The sequence below is a fragment of the Xenopus laevis genome, chromosome 2L (assembly GCF_017654675.1).
Source record: "Xenopus laevis strain J_2021 chromosome 2L, Xenopus_laevis_v10.1, whole genome shotgun sequence".
Lineage (NCBI taxonomy): Eukaryota > Metazoa > Chordata > Amphibia > Anura > Pipidae > Xenopus > Xenopus laevis.
In genome coordinates, this window is record NC_054373.1 from 157902773 (window position 1) to 157923652 (window position 20880).

A 20880-nucleotide genomic window follows, 5' to 3' on the forward strand; every position below is an offset into this window, starting at 1 on the left:
ATTTAGGGATGCACCAAATCCAGGATTAAGTTTGGGATTCGGCCAGGATTCAGCCTTTTTCAGTAGGATTCGGTGAATCCTTCTGCCCAGCCAAACCGAATCCTATGCATCTAATCTCCCCGAAATGCCTTCCTGCCGGTAAGAATATGAATCGCTGGTGGGATGGCATTCGGATCGCTTCATTTTCTGAAGTCGCCTGAAGTTGCCTCTCGAGGAATTTTCGGGCGACTTCGGAAAACCGAAACGATCAGTATGCCACCCCACTGGCAATTCACATTCTTGCCGGCAGGAAGGCATTTCGGGGAGATTAGTTGCCGAAAGAAGAGGAAATTTGTCGATGGGCGACTAATCTCCCCCCTAATATTCAGGTGTGCCACCACCCTAACAGCTTAAAGGACAACTAAACCCTAACAATGAATGTGGCTAAAAATTTCATATTTTATATATTGAACTTATTGCACCAGCCTAAAGTTTCAGCTTGTCAATAGCAGCAATGATCCAGGACTTCAAACTTGTCACAGGGGGGTCACCATCTTGGAAAGTGTCTGTGACACTCACGTGCTCTGTGGGCTCTGAGCAGCTGTTGAGAAGCTAAGCTTAGGGGTCGTCTCAAATTATCAAGCAGAAAATGAGGTTGGTCTGTAATATAAACTGGTGCTACAGGGCTGATTATTAAATTCTGATGCTAGTTGCCCTGGTTTCTGTGCTGTCATTTAGTAATCATCTGTATTAATTACTAATCAGCCTTATATTGTGACATCTATATTCTATGTGTACTGTATATTGTGAGTGGGTCCCTAAGCTCAGTAAGTGACAGCAGCACAGAGCATGTGCAGTGAATCAGCAGAAAAGAAGATGGGGAGCTACTGGGGCATCTTTGGAGACACAGATCTATACTGCTAAAGGGCTGTGGTTGCTTTGTGCTGATACAGAAGCCCAAAACATAATGTACAACATTTCTACTTTATTTAGTTAAGCTTTAGTTCTCCTTTAAAGGGCAATTCACCTTCATTAGCAATATTCTTATAAAATTTAAATCATGACCCCTAAATGTGTTCAGACTTTCCATAACCTGCCCAATTTTGTAAAAATGGACAAGGAATTTAGGGGGGTTGGCCATAAAATGGGCGTGGTCAAACACATTTCACTGTGCTGTTTGTGGTTAGGGTTGCCACCTGGCCGGTAAAAATGATGGCTGATCCCAATGTTATTAATAGCGAAAAAAGTAAAATTTATATGAAGCCTGGTATTTTTTTCCAGAAAAGGTGGCAACCCTATTTGTGGTAGAATTTTTTTGACCCTCTTTCCAATTTTCAAATATTGGGAGGTAAGTATATATTACAGTTCATGCATAAATAAAGAATTAAGAGGCAAGTTATATGGCAGAGGTTCTGTCAGGAATGGGGGTAAAAAGGTAAATATTGAGGCAGTGATCACTCAGGGAAGGCATAGGCAAGTCACATGGCTTTTCTGTCTGGGAAAGGGTTAAAAGACTAATTTTATGGTTAATGTCCTGCCAGGGAAAGGTTTAAACAACAAGTGACATGGCTAGTTTAGTGGTGTGCTAGAGTAGTAGGGACACATGAACAGTACTAGGGCGCCCTCGTAGGAAAATGGCGGCAGGTCTGAGTGCTGTAAGCCCAGAGCAAGTGCGAGTAACACATGACAGAAAGGACACAGAGCCGTGGGTACATCACGTGTGGGATGGGCAGACTTGGGCTGGCACTACTTGAAGCAGCTGTGGGAGGGGCTTGGGGAGGAGACCATGAGATCCGGGTGCGAGAGGCAGGAGTTGAGTGCGCAAGGTTCATAGAGACATAGGATGCTCCCGGCTCCGTCATGTTGAGTCAGTGCCAGGTTGGAGGCGAGAGCTGCTGGGCAGTAGTACACGGAGTTGGGCCTGGCACTGGGATACGTGTCCCCTGGAGACCAGTGACATTGGCACAGTCCTGAGAGACTGAGAGTGGCAGCGGAATGGTAAGAAGCTCCAGGCCTGGCAGTGCTCTCCCGCCCACACCCATTAGTAACCACTGGCGTGACATTCAGGACTTTTATTCACAATCAATAATTGTATTTTTGCTTCTGTTGTATCCGCCGTGACATCGGGCTCCTTTACCAACATGGCCACCGACTGCATTGTGGCGGTAACCCATAGCAACCGGTAAAGTGGCCTCAGTTACACTATGAAAGCTGCTTGGTTGCAATTGGTCCTTTGTTTTTAAAGGGGCGGTTGAACTTTAAGTTAACGCTTAGTATGTTAAAGAATAGCCAATTAGTTTGGTCTTCATTATTTTATTTATATAGTTTTTAATTATTTGCCATTTTCTTCTATTTTCAGTTTTCAAATGGGGGTCACTGACCCCATCCAAAAACAAATGCTCAGTAAGGCTACAAATGTATTGTTATTGCTGCTTTTTATTACTGATCTTTCTGTTCGGGCCTCTCCTATTCATATTCCAGTCTCTTATTCAAATCAGTGCATGGTTGCTAGGGTAATCTGGACCCTAGCAACCAAATTGATGAAATTGCAGACTGGAGAGGTGCTGAATTAAAAGCTAAATAACTCAAACACCACAAATAAAAAAAAAAAGAAAACCAATTGGAAATTGTCTCAGAATATCACTCTCTATATCATATTAAAAGTTAACTCAAAGGCGGGCAAACCTCTTTTAAAAAAAATGAACCCTGCAGAAAAACCTGCAACTCCCATATGTTGTTGAACTACATCTCCCAGGATCCCAGTGTCATTTGGGGGAAGAGCAGGGGGTCTGTATCGGATACACGGCAGTTCTCACAGTCATGGTTTTGTCCTCGATGCAAACACTCACCTTTACAAACATGTGACTCATAATAACCAGGGAGGCACCAGGAATGTGTGGTTGGCACAGACAGTCTCAGTTTTGATTTCTGGGATGTTCTGGCAAAGCCACTCCTTTGATTCCAGCTGCAGGCTGCCAATCATTGTCCCCAGCAGAACATAATGTATGTTGCATTAGTGTAATGAACACAGGCTTGTTGTGTGCTACTTATTGATCCATGCTTTGCTTGCGTCAGTCATATCGCTGAGCACTAATTATGTGGGTTAATAATTTATCACTCAATGTAATAGTGCTGGCCAGCGTTTTTTCATGTCATCTAGACATTTCCTATACTGTATGGTCACTGGGGCCAGTTACTTTATGTCACACATGGAAGGCAAGGGAATGCTTGGGCAGTTTCAGGCTATATATTCCCTTTGTAGTCCTGGGGTCCAGATGCACAGCATGCACCCCATATACACAGCATGCACCCCATATACACAGCATGCACCCCAGATGCACAGCATGCACCCAGAAACACAACATGCACTCCAGATGCATCGCATGCACCCCATATACACAGCGTGCACCCCATATACACAGCGTGCACCCCTTATACACAGCATGCACCCCATATGCACAGCATGCACCCCATATGCACAGCATGCACCTTAGTAACAAAGCCATCAGATATACTTTGCATCTGGCAGGATATTATATGGGTAGGACAATTTATACCCGTATGAAACATTTTGTGGCTCTAGTTCATATTTGGGCACAAGAGTATGAGGCGTTGGGTGTACAGGTATCCTTTATCCGGAAACCTTTATCCAAAAATCTCAGAATTATGGGAAGGCCATCTCCCACAGACTCCATTTTATCCAAATAATCTAATATTTTTAAATGTAAAATAAAACAGTATCTTGTACTTGATCCCAACTAAGATATAATTAATCTTTATTGGAAGCAAAACCAGCCTATTGGGTTTATTTAATGTTTACATGATTTTCTACTGGATTTTACTGAATTTTATTTTTGCCTTTACATCCCCTTTACTGTTTCCAACTCCACTTGCTGGGACAAAGATCATGGAGCCGGATTTAAACAGATAAACTGGGATTCTATTTGGAGGATTATTTTGCTGCAGACACTGGTTCTGCAGAGTTGGAGAAAGTTTGTATTAAACAATACCAAAACTATAAAATCCACATTAGATTACATGACAACACAGGCCGAGTGTAGTCTGTATATTCTGATTATTAATCAGTCTTGTTGAATCGGCTTCTATGGCAGATATTATTTGACTTGTGCTGTTTTGATCATTTATGACGATCCCTAAGCAGCCCAGACCACACTGAGCATGTGCACAGTCTTGTTCTTGAATAAGAGATCGGAATATGAATAGGAGAGGCCTGAATAGAAAGATGAGTAATAAAAAGTAGCAATAACAATACATTTATAGATTTACTGAGCATTTGCTTTTTAGGAGGGGTCAGCGACGCCCGTTCGAAAGCGGCAAAAATTCAAACGAAAAAGACAAATAATTCAAAAACTATGTAAAATAAATAATGAAAACCAATTGAAAAGTTGCTTATAATTGGCATTTCTATAACATACTAAAAGGTGTAATCACCACTTATTGCCAATAGGTGTCACTGTCACTTGCCAGTAATTATTTTTTAATTATGGGAAATATATTAAAGGGGAGGTTCACCTTTAAGTTAGTATGTTATATAATGGCTAATTATAAGCAACTTTTTAATTGGTCTTCATTATTTCATTTTTATAGGGATGCGCCGAATCCAGGATTCGACCAAATCTTACCCGGCTGAACCGAATCCAAATTTGTCACAAAACAAGGAAGTAAAAAATGTTTTCCCCTTCCCACCCCTAATTTGAATATGCAAATTAGGGTTTGGTTCGGTATTCGGCCGAAACTTTTGCGAAGGATTCAGGAGTTCGGCCGAATCCAAAATAGTGGATTCAGTGCATCCTTAGTTTTTTAATTATTTGTCTTCTTCTGACTCTTTCCAGCTTTTAAACGGGGGTCACTGACACCATCTAAAAACAAATGCTCTGCAAGTCAACTAATGTATTGTTATTGCTACTTTTTATTACTGATCGTTCTATTCAGGCCTCTCTTATTCATATTCCGGTCTCTTACTGAAATCAGTGCATGGTTGCTAGGGTAATTTGGATCCTAGCAACCAGATTGCTGAAATTGCAAACTGGAGAGCTGCTGAATACATGCGAAACACAATTCTCATACACAACCATAAACCAGCTGAATGTTCCTCTTCCATCTGCCAGTTGTTCCCATGATGCCACTGAACTTTCTTCCCAGCATCCTTATCTAGACACGGTACCTGTGATGCAGATTTTGCTAAACTGCTTTTTCTCCTGCGTGGATTGATGGCCTGTATGTTGCAGCATGTACTGCAGGACATTATTCTCAACAGAATTAGCTGTAAATTGATCCACAACATGAGCAGCAGTTCTCCAACCCCATGAAATGTAACATGTCCTGCTCTGAATAATGAACTGATACCAGTTACAATTGTAAATACAGGGGTGGGATCTTTTATCTGGAAACTTTTTTGACTTCCTTGTTTGTGTGACGAAAAGTCACATGATTTTTTGGATTTGGTTCAGCCAGGCACTTGGATTCGACCTAATCTTGCTGCAAAAGGGCGGAATCCTGGATTCGGTGCATCTCTAGTTTACATAACCGATAAGCTGTGTCCGATTCAGTGGTTTTTGCCCCTAACGTTTTACTTATCCCTCAGTGCAGATTCAGGCATCGGTGTTCACGGGCGCCATCTTCAGCCATTTCAGTAATCTTCTGAATGAGACCAGCGATTCGGCAATTTTCGTGAGTTTTGGAGCATGCACAGTTGTTGTGAAGCAGAAAATTGTTCTAACTGCGCATGCGCTGACACGCCAGTCTCATTCCGAAGAGAAGAAGACGGCGCCCATTAACTCCGATGCCTGAAACCTGCACTGAGGGGTAAGTAAAACGCTAGGGGCATTTGACGGGATAACACTGGACTGGGGGGGAGGAGGGACAGGGGTCTATGTAGGGTAGGGAACTTTAGGGTTGAATTCTCCTTTAAAAAATCAGCCCCTTCAGACCATGTTGGCAGCTTATCTTCCCATCTGCCTCCCTGATTGATATCTGGCCAAAATTCTGGCCTAATATCTATCGGGCAGGTTTGAAAATCCCACTGGGCGAGGATCGCATTGGTGCAGTCCTCTTCTGACAGGGCTACATAGGCCTCTGTTATGATTCAGTAGCTGGCCTAGAGGCAAAGCGATCCAATCACCCTGATTTGGCCCGGCACAAAGGTGGGCAAGATCCACTCGTCTATCGATCTTGCCAAAGAAGCGGATGTCTATGTGTATGACCAGCCGATCACAGAAACATAAACAGTGGTCAAGTGTCACTCGTGGACTGTAAAAAAACACATACCTCATAAAGTAGGACATTTGTTGCCAAGAAATAGTTTATTTGTAGGTGCTGGATAAACCAGGTAACATACTTACTGTATGACATTAATGGTCAAAGAGAAAGATTTTACTTTGTTGAAATGTACAATCATAATTTATATACGGGGTCCCCCAAATGAACCAAAACAATCAGTAATAGGACCAACACACGGCTGGGATTTCTTAATTGATGAAGTAATTAACGGAAAGCAAATTAGAACACACACACATACAATAGGTAGACTTGCCCTAGTACAGGGGTTTCAGTTCTCCGGTCACATTCAGTATTTTACCATGAAACCAAACTTTCTTTATTTCTTTCAGGATGTGATGGAGGTGCTGGAGGAAGATCTAACATGCCCAATCTGCTGTAGCCTTTTTGATGATCCCAGAGTCTTGCCTTGCTCACACAACTTCTGCAAGAAATGTTTGGATGGTGTCCTGGAAGAGAACTCTCGGACTATGCAGTGGAGACCTTCCTCTTTCAAATGCCCCACGTGCCGTAAAGAAACCCCGACGATGGGCGTAAATGGCCTTCAGGTTAACTATTTGCTCAAAGGAATTGTCGAAAAATATAACAAAATTAAGGTTTCGCCAAAGATGCCTGTCTGTAAGGTGCACAGTGATCAGCCTCTTAATATTTTTTGCTCCACCGACTTAAAGCTGATTTGTGGGACCTGTGCCACCAATGGAGAACACAAGAAGCATTTATTTTCCTCTGTTGGTGATGCTTACATTCAAGAGAAGAGCTCTTTGGAGACCTTATTTCAGGGTGTTGAAGAGTGGAATAGTAAAGAGGTTCACTCCCAACTGGACGCCTTAGAGTCTAACAAAAGAAAGGCTCTTCATTCACTTGCCAAGGAGTCAGACAAAGTCAAGGCCTACTTTGAAAAGCTGCAGCATCTGCTGGAACAGAAGAAAAATGAAATCCTCTCTGATTTTGAGACCATGAAGCTTGGTGTGATGCAGGCCTACGACATGGAGATAAACAAGCTCCATACAGTTCTCAGCGAGCAGCGAAAGGCTTGTAGTATTGTTGAAAACCTTAAGGATATATCAGATCCCTGTATGTTCCTACAGCAGATGCAGGAATTTAGGGATAAGATGACGTTTATCAAGGAAGCCCCTCTGACGACTTGGCAAGATGTCAATGTCAATCCAGCCATGAAGGAGTTTGACACAAGCATGTGGGACAGCATTAAACTGTGGGAATTGGATAAACTATCCCTACCTCAAGACATAATGAGCAAAAAAGAGACAACAAATGCCAAAACCGCGGGTAGTTTTAAGCCAATTCCCATAGTTGTCTGTCTTATTCTTGTGCTAATCACCGTCCTCTGGGCATATAATATTATTGACAGCCTTCCAGCCTTCAGTATAGACCTGGAGGTGATAACTTCATACGTTTCAGCCATGACAGCAAAAGCAGCCAACCTGGCCGCCCCATTCTGGGAGCAGCTTACTGAAGAATCATTATTTGTAAAACAAAGGTGCCAGAAATATGTCTCCGTGTTTCTGGAGAATGTGGCAGAATTTGTGTGTAAATATAAATTATAAATTTATGGATCATTTTGTCAGTGCAGCCGATGCACCTGTTTAATGTGCTAAAAAATTTAATATGTGGGAACATGTTTTTTCATGCACTGGAACAGTAAAACATGTATCCATGGATGGTGTCCTGGAATGGTGACTCCTGTATGCTTCCAAACACTAGCTGATACACGGATGCTTCGAGTTAGAGATGCACCAAATTCAGTTTTTTAGATTGACCAAATACCAGATCTTTCACAAGGGATTTGACTGAATGAAAACTAAATTGCAGGACTCACTTTTGCATATGTAAATTATCAAAATTGGAAGGGGCGGCAGAGCACATGAAAATAATGGCGGCGCACATGAATTATCATGCGGTCGAAAGTTGCATGATTTTAAGGGTTTGGATTGAGTTTGAACAGGAGGTCAGATACAGCCTTGAATTCAGATTTTAATCCTAACGAAAAAGTATGGAATTGAGCCAAAACCAATCCATGATTTGGTGCATCCCTAACTGCTGGAGCAGTAGAACATATTTCCTTCTATGCACTTGGATATTACTTGGAGACTATGCATAAAATAGTGTAGTCGTGAAACATGGCACAATCGATATGATTTTTATGTACCGTCCGATTCCGCACAAGTTTGTACCTTTCTAAAATATTCATTAGGCAAGTGTTGTACAACATCTAAGTGAAAATGCAGTTGTTTTGTCAGTTACTGGGGGATGTCTACCTAAAAAGTAAATGGTGAAAGGAGAAATTATATGTGTATTGGATTTGTTCCTAAATCTGGATTCGTTCTTTTGGATTCAGTCCTAAAGTCGTCTTGTTTTTCACCAAATGAGGCCACCGTCACTGTTTGTGGGGCTTCTTGGCTAGTGATTCTGAGTTGCTTTGGCCGAAACTCTTGGCAGCGGATGAGCCGCATTTGCACATGAGGGAGGTGCGCTGTGCCAAAGGAACACGAGTAGCTGCACTCACAGTATGATGTTAATCTCCATTGATTTGTTCCCTTGTCCAGGCAATTCCAAACTTCATTCAGAGGAATCAGGTCATTTGCTAACTGGTCGATTTGTCACCACGCTTACTCCCTTCTAATGTCAAAAGAGGTTTGCGATACTGGGTCTATGAGATCTAACCATAAAATAAAGAGTAGAAAAATACAGTTTATTTAAAATCAAGGTTGTGATTGAAGAACAAAACATTTGTATCTTTTTTTCCTAAACTGTAACACATGGGCATTTGTTCCTGGGTCCCCCAGTGGTTAATCTCTCGTGTTTTCCACCGACTAACCACAGGGGAACGCAGGAAGAAATGCCAATGTATAAAAGCCCTAAAAGGAGCTATACTTCCACATATACAATCACTACAACCCTCTAAAAGTAACACAGGGCCTTGTTTACTAATGAAGGACAAAGTGCAATAAATGTGCAAAGCTCCATATAGTTTTGCCTTTTTGTGTATAAAAGTGTGTGATTTTGCACTCCTTAGCATTTCAGCTTTCTAGTCTAAGGCCCAAGATCGGAAGAGCCCGATATCACCCACCTCAATGTGGGCATATCAGGAAGAGATCAGCTGGCATATCGGGCTTATTGTTTGGCGAAATTGCTAATGGAGTGGATCTCTACATGAATGGCCACCTTACGAGAGCTCAAACAATTCACACTGCTACACCAGCCTTTAGATGACATATTCATTAGAAAACTAAAATGGAATTTCTGTATCACTCTCCATAGAACACATTGTGGAAAAAATAGGACTCAAAATTGGGCAAGTCACAGGTTTTTGTAGCAATGCCAATATGCCCATGCTGATGAATTACACATGAGCATACATTGATACTAGGGATGCACTGAATCGAGGATTTGGTTCGGGATTCGGACTTTTTGTGCAGGATTCAAATTCGGTCTAATCCTTCGGGCCAGCCGAACTGAATGCAAATCCTAATTTGCATATGCAAATTAGGGGTGGGGAGGGGAATCACGTGACATTTTGTCACAAATCAAGGAAGTAAAAAATGTTTTCCCCTTCCCACCCTTAATTTGCATATGCAAATTAGGATTCAGTTCAGTATTCGGCTGAATTTTTTTAAAAGGATTCTGCCGAATCCAAAATAGTGGATTCGGTGCATCCCTAATTGATACAGGTGAACCTTGGAATTAGCCCCAGCCTGGAGGTAGCAGAGATATAGTAGAGAACAGTGCCAGAACTAGGGGTAGGTAGAAGAGACAAGTGCCCAAGACACAGTGCATATATTTCTTCTGTCTGACTACCCCAAGTCCAGATCCCTCATCCAACCACCACCACGTGTGCTCTGTCTCGTTTGCACAGGGGAGGGACAAGATGGCCAGAGGGTTGACTAGTGAGCCTGGCTGGCTTGACCCAACTCTGGCACAGAGAACCAATGGATTATTATCTGCTATCTAGCACAGTGCAGTTTAATCCTATTTTTCAGTTGCAGCAGCCATTTCATGCATTAAGCATAGGCGCCTACTATGATCCAGCCTGATATGAGCAGCAGAAGGTGGGCTTCCCGCTGACGGGGTCATTTCCTTATGTTGCCACTTGCTGCGGGGGGGCGAGGGTTGTTTGATAAAAGCCAGCAATGTGCAAATGGTTGCCGTTCTCTTGAGTGATATTCTGTGTTCCTTCTAGTGTGTATTTCTATGTACTGATAACTTGGTGCCAATAAATAAAGTACTGTGACCCCTCCTTTAGTGCAATGAACATAAATGTACCCATATTATTAAGTTACAAATGTAAGTATAATATTGTTGATGTTAGGGGGTGTGGTGCCTGACAGCAAACAGAAGTGCATTTGTGTTGGAATGTGGATTTGTTGTGTGTGTGTTGTTATAGGGGAAACAGTTCATTAGACACAGGGAATGGAGGCGGTCCCCAAGCAACGGCAAATCACAAGTACAAGTCAGGCACATTGTGTTTGGGTGCTGTTGCTAGGCAACAAACTCTCTAATGCCCCGGCTGTTTAATCTTATGTTTGTGCCAGTGAGAACAAGTCTCACTGAATTTTAGGCAGTTAAAATGAGTAACCAAGAGCTGGTTAATGTGAATGTAGGAGGCATGAAATTCAGCACTTTGCCAGCAACTCTACGTCGCTTTCCTGACTCCAGACTGGCGCGCATGTTGGATAACAGCGACCGGGAAATTAGGTTTTTAAATGGGCACTTTTTCATAGACAGAGATGGCAGTTTGTTCAGTTACATACTGGACTATGTGAGGACATCGCAGCTGTCTCTGCCTTCTGACTTCTCTGAATATGAGAGGCTACAGCGGGAGGCAGAGTTTTACCAGCTCTTTAGCCTGGCCGATCTGCTGAGCCAGGACGCTTTATATCGGCCGAGGATTGAGATCCTGGAGGTGCGCTTCCTTCTGCAAGAAACACACGCCTTCTTCCGCCTCTTCTGCTCCAGCAGCAGCACCATTGAAATGATGGCTGACCGCATATTAATGTTTGCTGATCAACCAATGGGAAGCCAGGGATGGAGCTTCCCCTTCTCTGCACAGAAACCCCTCGCTCCTGTTCCATTGCAAAGACCCTCACATCATGATGTTGTGTTTCAGTGTGGGACAGACTACACCAATGGGGAACATGTTGGAGCCAGGTAAATGCACCTGTAAGGGGAACTATATCTCTGTACTTTCTCCATTCATTACCTTATTCTAACCTTGGGGTGTTTCTGCAGGGCCCCATTATTTAGGGCTGCTTATTATTATTGATCATTGGCTTGTAGGACCATGGGTTGTACTCAAACAGTTTAGCAGAATTTTGCTGCAATTTAGGGAAATTGAGGCAAAAAGTTGCAATGGACTCTTTCTGGAACAGTAAAACAAAACAAAAATTGCTATCAGGTTCAAGTTGTAATAAAAAAAAATTATGAAGTGATAAACTAGACACCTAAGGTCTGTTTTTCAACAAGACTAGGCTTTTTCCCTTACTCATTCATATTAGCTACCATCTCCCCCTACTATACACTAAAATCCTATTATCCCACTGCTACTATAGGCACCATCTCTCCCTACTATACCTGCTATCCCACAGTCCCTTCCCAGATACTTGTTATTCCACTGCTACTATAGGCACCATCTCTCCCTACTATCCCACAGTCACACTCCCTTCCCAGAGACTATTATCCCACTGTTACTATAGGCACCATCTCTCCCTACTATACCTGCTATCCCACAGTCACACTCCCTTCCCAGAGACTATTATCCACTGTTACTATAGACACCATCTCTCCCTACTATACCTGCTATCCTACAGTCACACTCCCTTCCCAGAGACTATTATCCACTGTTACTATAGGCACCATCTCTCCCTACTATACCTGCTATCTCACAGTCACACTCCCTTCCCAGAGACTATTATCCCACTGTTTCTATAGGCACCATCTCTCCCTACTATACCTGCTATCCCATCCCACAGTCACACTCCCTTCCCAGAGACTATTATCCCTCTGTTACTATAGACACCATCTCTCCCTACTATACCTGCTATCCCACAGTCACACTCCCTTCCCAGAGACTATTATCCCACTGTTACTATAGACACCATCTCTCCCTACTATACCTGCTATCCCACAGCCACAGTCCCTTCCCAGAGACTATTATCCCACTGTTTCTATAGGCACCATCTCTCCCTACTATACCTGCTATCCCACAGTCACACTCCCTTCCCAGAGACTATTATCCCACTGTTACTATAGGCACCATCTCTCCCTACTATACCTGCTATCCCACAGTCACACTCCCTTCCCAGAGACTATTATCCACTGTTACTATAGGCACCATCTCTCCCTACTATACCTGCTATCCCACAGTCACACTCCCTTCCCAGAGACTATTATCCACTGTTACTATAGGCACCATCTCTCCCTACTATACCTGCTATCCCACAGTCCCAATGCTTTTCATGGGCATTATCAAATGAATACATAGTCTAAATGAAATAATGTAATCTCTTTGAACAGCCGGTAAACAGGTTGGTTTAGAAGGCTGATAACATCTTTATTTCTAGGTATGTGTCTATAAAGCCTGATCAAAGGAAACTGATAAATGGAACCAATGTGCTGGGACTCCTGCTTGATATTTTACTAAAAGAAGGCTTCTGTTTGATAAGCACCAGGTCTGTGTCAACTGAAGAAAAGGTAGAATGCTACACGTTTGAGAGGAAAAAGAAACCAGAGGTCCTCACTATTCATGAGAATTCCAGACAAGAAAATGATGAAACTGTCCAAGTGAAACAAGCAAAGTCAAATAAAAAGAGATGAAGGCAGGACGGCCTATGACAAGGAAAACAAACATTTCACACATATAGGGGCAGATTTATCAGAGGGTGTAAACAGGGAAATCAAAACTCACCTACTATTATACCCCCTCCCCCTAAATTGTTATACAAGTGAATTTCATTGTTTAACTCTTAGAGTGCCAATGCATTTCACACCTATAAAAATGTTACCTTTTGTGTGTGTGTGTCTCTCAGGATGATCAGTAGAACGGACAAACTGGGAAAGTCTTTCTACTGCAATACTGGCAGTTTACTGAAATCTGGGACATTAAAATCTTGCACTTGCATCTTTACTCCTACAGTCACAATTAAAGCTGCAATTACACATATGGGGCAAATAGGAAGCACAAAATGTAATTTTTGTGGCTAGTAATTCAGCTCATGTAAACAAAGCACAATTTCTACATTTGTGTGTGTTGTATCTACTTGTATGTGCCTGCAATATAATGAACCCCCATATTCAACTAATTATAGGGGTTTATTTTCAATGTAAAGAATCTCCTGCTTGAATTGGTTTTGTTTTATGCTGCAATCATATTCAATAATTAGTGTTATAGATAAACTGTGACTCTCCCCAGTGATACCAACGAGTTAGTATGTACCTCCAGTAAGGATTCATTTTATCTTCGTTTGGATCAAGTACAAGATACTGTTTTATTATTACAGAGAAAAAGGAAATCATTTAAAAAAAATTAATTTGGATAAAATGGACTCTATGGGAGAGAACAATTCAGAGCTTTCTGGATAATGGGTTTTCAGATAAAAGATCCCATGCCTGTATCAGAACAGCAAACATTTATAATAAAAGTAAATTCCAGGTTTATTTCAATGTTCACAAGATGATCCTTTGGGTTAACAGTACTAATCAGACATTACTATGAAATCCACTATACAAAGATTATATGACAGCTTCTCTCTTGTAATTATCAGGAAAAGATAAAAACAGTCACACAGAAATTTGGAGCATAAAACACTTTTTATATCTATATAGGATCACGTACTGTTCCCCTTCTAAATCCTTTACTTTGCAGTTTAATAAAGCAATAAGAACCCCCTCCCCCCAGTAAATAAAACACTTTACCTTTATATAGAGCACTAACCTGGTAAATGGTACATAGTTTTGGCAGTTGACAACAATATTAGCTTTCCCTAGTTTGGAAAATACCACCTCATCTAAAACAAAGCTCCCTGTACTTCAGTGTACTACTTCTGTATCATATGATGGTCAGGCCAAGGGATGGGCTAATCACCCATAGAATAACCCCTTGGATGCCTCTACTTAAAGAGGGGGGAGCACTAACTAGTTGTAATACTGAGATATGTAAACTACTACATTGTAATTTTTTTTATAATGAACAGATGATAGTTTAGGGCAGAGACACGTGTGGAGATATTGCCTCTTCTGCGGGCGACTAATCTCCCTGAACCACCTTTAGATTCTAGCCGGTGGGATGGCACTCTGATTGCTTAATTTTCCAAAGTCACCAGAAGTTTCCTCGTGAGGCAACTTTGGAAAACGAAGCGCTCCGAGTGTCATCCCGCTGGCGATTGAGATTCTAGCCGACGGGAAGGAAGTTCGGGGTGATAACCGTATGTACTCGAGTAAAAGCTGTCCCGAGTATAAGTCAAGGTACCTAATTTTACCTCCAAAAACTGGGAAAGCTTATTGACTCGAGTATAAGCCTAGGGTGAGAAATGCAGCAGCTTCTGTAAGTTTCAATCAAAAAATTGAGGGTTTCTGCTCCCATTGGACGTGCCGGCGTCTCATTTTTGGATGCCGGCAACCATTCTTGGACGCCGGCGACCGTTTTTGCGCTTGACCAGAGTATAAGCCGAGGTAGAGTTTTTCAGCATATTTTTGTGGCTGAAAAACTCTTCTTATACTCGCCCGACTAGTCTCCCCAAATCTCCGCTTGTGGCTCTGCCCTTAGAGTGTGCGCTTTGCTTTAAAACATGTAAAGCAGGCAGATATAAACACTGCAATTCAAAGCACAAGTCACACAGAAACCTCAGCACAAGGATCTGCAGCTAAATCTCTCAATTCAGTATGTTTTCTGTATCACTATTAGTAAGAAAAGCAGATGCAGTATGATTCAGTATGCGCAGCCTACACACATAAACACCACATTAACCTTTAGTCTCATGATTCATTTTGCCACCTGTAAATGTCATGATTTGTATAACCACACTGCAGAGTACAAATAGGCTACATTTTTATTTTCACTAGTAAAGCCGCTGGCCTTATTCTAAACCTTGCTTCTCCCTGGCCCTGGGTGGGAGGAGACACTCGAAGGCTGAGAAGAGGCAAGAGAAAGTTGCTAAAGGCAGCCATGGAAATAATTTGTCTAACAACCCAAGCCACATATGTATCTGTGACCTGGTTGATTATATTTTAAATGAATTGTTCAGTTTAAAAATAAAAACTGGGTAAATAGATGACTTTAAAAGACAAACAAACTCCTTATACATTTAGGCAATTGGTGATTTAGGTTGAGGGCCTGACATGACATTTCTTGCTATACAGACAACAATGAGAAACATTGAGGGGCAGATTTATAAGGGTCGAATTGAAAAGTAGAATTTTTCAAAAAGTTTGATTTTTGAGATTTATCATACTCTGGCCCTTTAAGAACTTGAATCCGCCACCTAAAACCTCCCGAATTGCTGTTTAGTCAATGGGAGAGATCCAGGGAGCAATTTCGAGTTGTTTGAAGCCTTCCTGATACTTTTCGGAGAAAACAAAAATCTAATGGAGTTTTTAATTCGAATTGGATTCGATTTGAGTTTTCAGGTCGATCCTTTTCACCAGAGTTAAAAAAAATAAATAAAAAAAAATATTTTTTTTTTCTTTATATTAAATTTCGATTTGTTGAATATTGAGTCCATGGGAGTTTTTAAAAACTCGCATGAATTCGAAATTTGACATTTGATAAATGTGCCTCTGAGCATCACTGTGGATAATGTAAGGTTTGTATTTTTATTCAGTTTGTAGAAAAGATCATTGTTGCCGCGCCTCAGAGGCAGGATTTCTTTTCTTCTAATTTGAGGACAGGGAACACCAACTCATGTGGCTTTATTTCTTTCTTGCAAAAATCTTCCAACTCTTTGGATTCGGCCAAACCCCCGAATCCTCTGAGAAAGATTCGGCCGAATACTGGACCGAATCCTAATTTGCATATGCAAATTAGGGGTAGGAAGGGGAAAACATTTGTTACTTCCTTGTTTTGTGACAAAAAGTCCTGCAATTTCCCTCCCCGATTCAGATTCGGCGGAATCCTGCTGAAAAAGAGCAAATCCTGGCCGAATCCCAAACTGAATTCTTGATTCGGTGCATCCCTAGCCTTTTTGCTGCCTTTGATATGATGTGTGTGTGTAAATTCCCATATCTCTAAAACTAAGAATATTTTGTAATATGCTAAAAAAAAAAAAAAAAAAAAAAAAAATGGAAACACACTGAACAGACCACAAAAATTTAAAATCATAAATTAGCATATCACCTTTATTTTCGTTATACAAATAAAATAAGCAGAGAGTTGAAACCGGCATAAACAAAAAAACAAATGTTCCTTGAAATGAATGTTTCATATTCATTGATAAAACGTGCTTCATCTCTAAGGGCAGACACACGGTCATCGGGGAAATTAATCTCCTCTTCTTCGGGCGACTAATCTCCCCCCGAAATGCCTTCATGCCGGCTGGAATCTAACGACTTTGGAAAACAAAGGGATCCGAGTGGCATCCCACTGGCGATTTACATTCTAGCCGGCAGGAAGGCAGTTCGGGGAGATTAGTCGCCCTGAATAAGAGGAGATTTGTCGCCGGGCAACTAATCTCCACGAATCTGAGTGTGTGTCTCTGTCCTAAAGGGGTAGTTTACTTTAAAAGGGGGCAGTACTCTCCTATTCAACTTGAGTTTGAACCATAGGAATTGTGGCAAACGTTTCTTTCTTTGCTTATTGTGTTCATCACAAAGATCTATGGGTTTTGTTCCTTGTGCCGGAGGGAAACTGAAGCTACACAATATTTGGTTAATGCAAGGTAGATAATTTGATTACTAGTGCGCAGATAATGTCCATTATTGACATAATGGTGATGGGAGGGGGTTCTAATCAAATGATTTACCTTGCAAGAACCAAACATGGAGTAGCTTCAGTTTCCCTGTTTTGCTCAAGAAAAAAAAAGAAGAAAAGCCATTGATTTTTCATGATTATAACAATAGGCAAAACATTCAGCACAAGCCGTATTGATCGCACTCATGTTAAACAAGGGGGTGTTTAAGGTAACAATGCACAAGTATGGAATATTCTTAGAAACAATTAGTTTGGTCTTTATTTTTAATATAGTTAAATTATTTATCTTCTGCCTCTTTTCAATGGTTAAATCAGACACCAACTTGACAGTAAAAAAAAAAAATAATAATAAAAAAAAAAAATAAATAGACTTTTCTGTAATGCTACAATTAGGGAGGCACCGAATCCACTATTTTGGATTCGGCCGAACCCTTCGCGAAAGATTTGGCCGAATATCGAACCGAATCCTATTTTGCATATGCAAATTAGGGATGTGAAGGGAAAAACAATTTTTTTATTACTTCCAAAGTCACGTGATTTCTCTCCCGCCTCTAATTTGCATATGCAAATCGAAAAAAGGCAGAATCCCGAAACGAATCCTGGATTCGGTGCATCCCTAGCTAAAATTCTATTACTTCTTTTTAGTAGGCATCTTTCTATGCAGGCTCTCTCCTATTCATCTGTCAAGCCACTGCATAGTTGCTAGGGTAAACTGGACTAGCAATGAACAGAAAATGCAAATAGTTTCAGAAGATCAGTCGACATCATATTATAAATTTAAAGGTGAACTCCCCATTTAAACGAATGATGACAGGATGGGGAAAAGTAGATTTCTATTTTAAAACAGCATCTTTGTAAACAGACTTAAAAAAAGAGTAGATTGTTAAGCATAATACACAGTTAGACAGAAATGAATAGGATGAGCTTTGTGTAGAGCAGCGGGTTCTGATTGTTGAGACGGGCCAGTTTTACTCTAGCAGCACAGATAATATTGGGACCATTTTAACTCCAACATTTACGTGCTGCTAAAGGACAGCTGGTAAGAGCACACAGATCATACATGTAGAAATGTCATGTACTTGAGAGGAGGAAAGCCTTGTGTTTTGGCGGCAGCACAGTATGGCCTGCACCTCTGTGTAACCCACAAACCATTATGTGCTGCTACTTTACCTCAAGGTCATTTTAACCACCGTGTCTTCCAGTGACCTAAAAGAAAGAAGAAAAAAAATTAATCACCACACACAAAAAACACACATGCGCTCACACAAACATAAAAAAAAAAAAAAAAAAAAAAAAAAAAAAAAAAATTATATATATATATATATATATATATATATATATATATATATATATATATATATATATATATATATATATATATATATATATATATATATATATATATATATATATATATATATATATATATATATATATATATATAATATCGGAAGAAGCCGCACTCACAGAAAAGAAGCAAACTTATTGTGAATGCCTTTACGGCACACCTAACGTTTCGGCCGACTCCTCAGTCTTTATCAAAAGTATAAAGTCAGTTTATATTGACTCACAGGGTTTGAGCAAAATAAAAACTTTTTATAAAAGAAAAAAGGTTTATTAATCAGACGTTTCGGTCCCACACAGGAAACGTTATCCTTTTATAATAAAGTTATGTATTTTTTTGCCATCATTATGAACGATCTTTAATTGTTGCATGAGCTCCCATGTTTCCTGTTAATGTGTCCATAGACTAACAAAGCACTGCCCTCTAGTGACCGTATTTTCATTAAACTGTAGAAATAAGCTACAGTAAAACCTTCACTTTACATACCCTGATTTTAGGTTTTTCTGCATTTTACACATTTTCTGTGGCCCCACCAGTTCGAATGCATTTCAATGGCTGCTTTTCCCTGATTTTACATCATGTTTTTCCCAGATTTTACAGCAGCATTTTGTCCTGATGTTCTCAAAAGACTATTTGCCCCATGAATGTGCTCTATGGCAGTATTACTTGAGGGGAATGCTTTGTTTCACACTTGTACATTTACAGAATTCAATTTATGTAAAAAGATATAGGACACACACACATCCATCTTTTTTATATTTACTAAATATTATATGGAGATTCCCGACTTATCAAAAACCCATAGTATTACAACACAGAATTTTAAAGGTGACATATAGGATAAATAAAAACGCTAATTTTGTAGGCAATTCTAAGTAATACACGGTGTTGATTTTACATGATGCTAAAAATTAATATTATCTTTAAAAAAAAGCCCCATTTATTGGAGCTCCCTATAGATGTTCTCTGGTCCCTGAGGGGTGGGTGTGTCCTAATGTTTCCTGCCTGAAGCACAGTAGGAGGGGGACAGCCAATCACAGTCCTGCAGTTACACAAGCAAAGACAGGCTTCAGTTCCCTATCAGGTCCTGCTAGCTGCTGATTGGTTCCTGTCCTACAGTACAGTGAGCTGAGAGATGGCTCCCCTGCACAGCCTGGGAATTCAGGGAGCAGGAAGTGGAAGGGAGGGATTTTTAGGGTTTTTGCAGAAATATTCAATAAATCAACCGGAAACTACTTTTTTTAAAACACAATTCTTCTATTTCTAAATGAGTATAGCACACCAATACATTATTTTTTATGCAAATTAGGATTTGGCTCAGTATTCGGCTAAATCTTTCACAAAGGATTCGGGGGTTCAGCCAAAAACAAAATAGTGGATGCGGTGCATCCCTAGTATACACCTTACTGCTTTGTGAAAATTCTTACAAAAATCAACCTATGGCATTCACAATAGGCCCAAATCATCTACTCAGTGAATTGTATTGGTTTAGGGCAAGTTTATCACATAGCACTGCTTGCCTAGTGTAACCACTAACTTTAAAATGCAACAAAATCTCACAAATCGATACAATTAAAAATAATCAGCCAGTTTGATTAAGGTAAAACACCTCGCACACCGACAGTCACTCTGCACAAGTGCATTATAAATTAATGTATAAATGACATAAAACAAACTTAGAAACCAGTGCAGTCTGCAACACTATTTAAACAATCAGTCATTGTAGCATCATCTTCCATGACAGTTTGTAAAACCTCAGCATCAGGCTGATAATTTCCAACTACTAGAAGCTTCGCAAGAGCTGTGAAGATGGCAAACTGATGTGGACAGTTTTGGATGCCTGGATCATTACTTTTGCACAGCTGCTGCTCTGGGACAGCTTGTTCAGTATATACAGTGTCATGTCTAGCCATATTTACTTTTGTTTTAGTTGTCCTTTGAGCTAAAAAATGATGCATGTCACACAAAATGACAGTCCATACTTTATATGCATCTAGATATTAATGGGGTTGTTCATCTTTGAGTTAACTTTTAGTATGATTTGAAGAGTGATATCCTGAGACAATTTGCAATTGGTTGTCATTTTTTATTATTTGTGGTTTTTGCGTTATTTAGCTTTTTATTCAGCAGCTCTTCAGTTTGGCATTTCTAGTTGCTAGGATCCAAATTCCCCTAGCAACCATGCATGGATTTGAACAAGAGACCGGAATATGGATAGGAGAGGCCTGGATAGAAAGATGAGTAATAAAAAGTAGCAATAATGATAAATGTGTGCAGATCATTTGTTTTTTTTTAGATGGGGTCAGTGAACCCCCATTGAAAGTTCGAAAGAGTTGAGAGA

General features: G+C 40.5%; 2 protein-coding genes and 1 long non-coding RNA gene across 3 annotated transcripts in view; 2 read left to right on the forward strand and 1 right to left on the reverse strand.

Moving 5' to 3' along the window:
* Positions 1–1663: 1663 nt before the first annotated feature.
* trim13.L (tripartite motif containing 13 L homeolog) lies at positions 1664–10531 on the forward strand. The gene is made up of 2 exons (XM_018247606.2): positions 1664–1977; positions 6609–10531. Exons 1-2 carry the CDS (start codon positions 1975–1977, stop codon positions 7839–7841), a joined length of 1236 nt encoding a protein of 411 aa, XP_018103095.1. The 5' UTR covers positions 1664–1974; the 3' UTR covers positions 7842–10531.
* Positions 10532–10652: 121 nt separating this feature from the next.
* kcnrg.L (potassium channel regulator L homeolog) lies at positions 10653–14541 on the forward strand. The gene is made up of 2 exons (XM_018247607.2): positions 10653–11442; positions 12855–14541. Exons 1-2 carry the CDS (start codon positions 10862–10864, stop codon positions 13105–13107), a joined length of 834 nt encoding a protein of 277 aa, XP_018103096.1. The 5' UTR covers positions 10653–10861; the 3' UTR covers positions 13108–14541.
* Positions 14542–17695: 3154 nt separating this feature from the next.
* LOC108708672 overlaps positions 17696–20880 on the reverse strand; it is a 27077-nt gene continuing 23892 nt past the window's right edge. The window contains exon 3 of the long non-coding RNA XR_001934511.2: positions 17696–18400. This is a non-coding gene — a long non-coding RNA (uncharacterized LOC108708672). The remainder of the gene's footprint in view (positions 18401–20880) is intronic.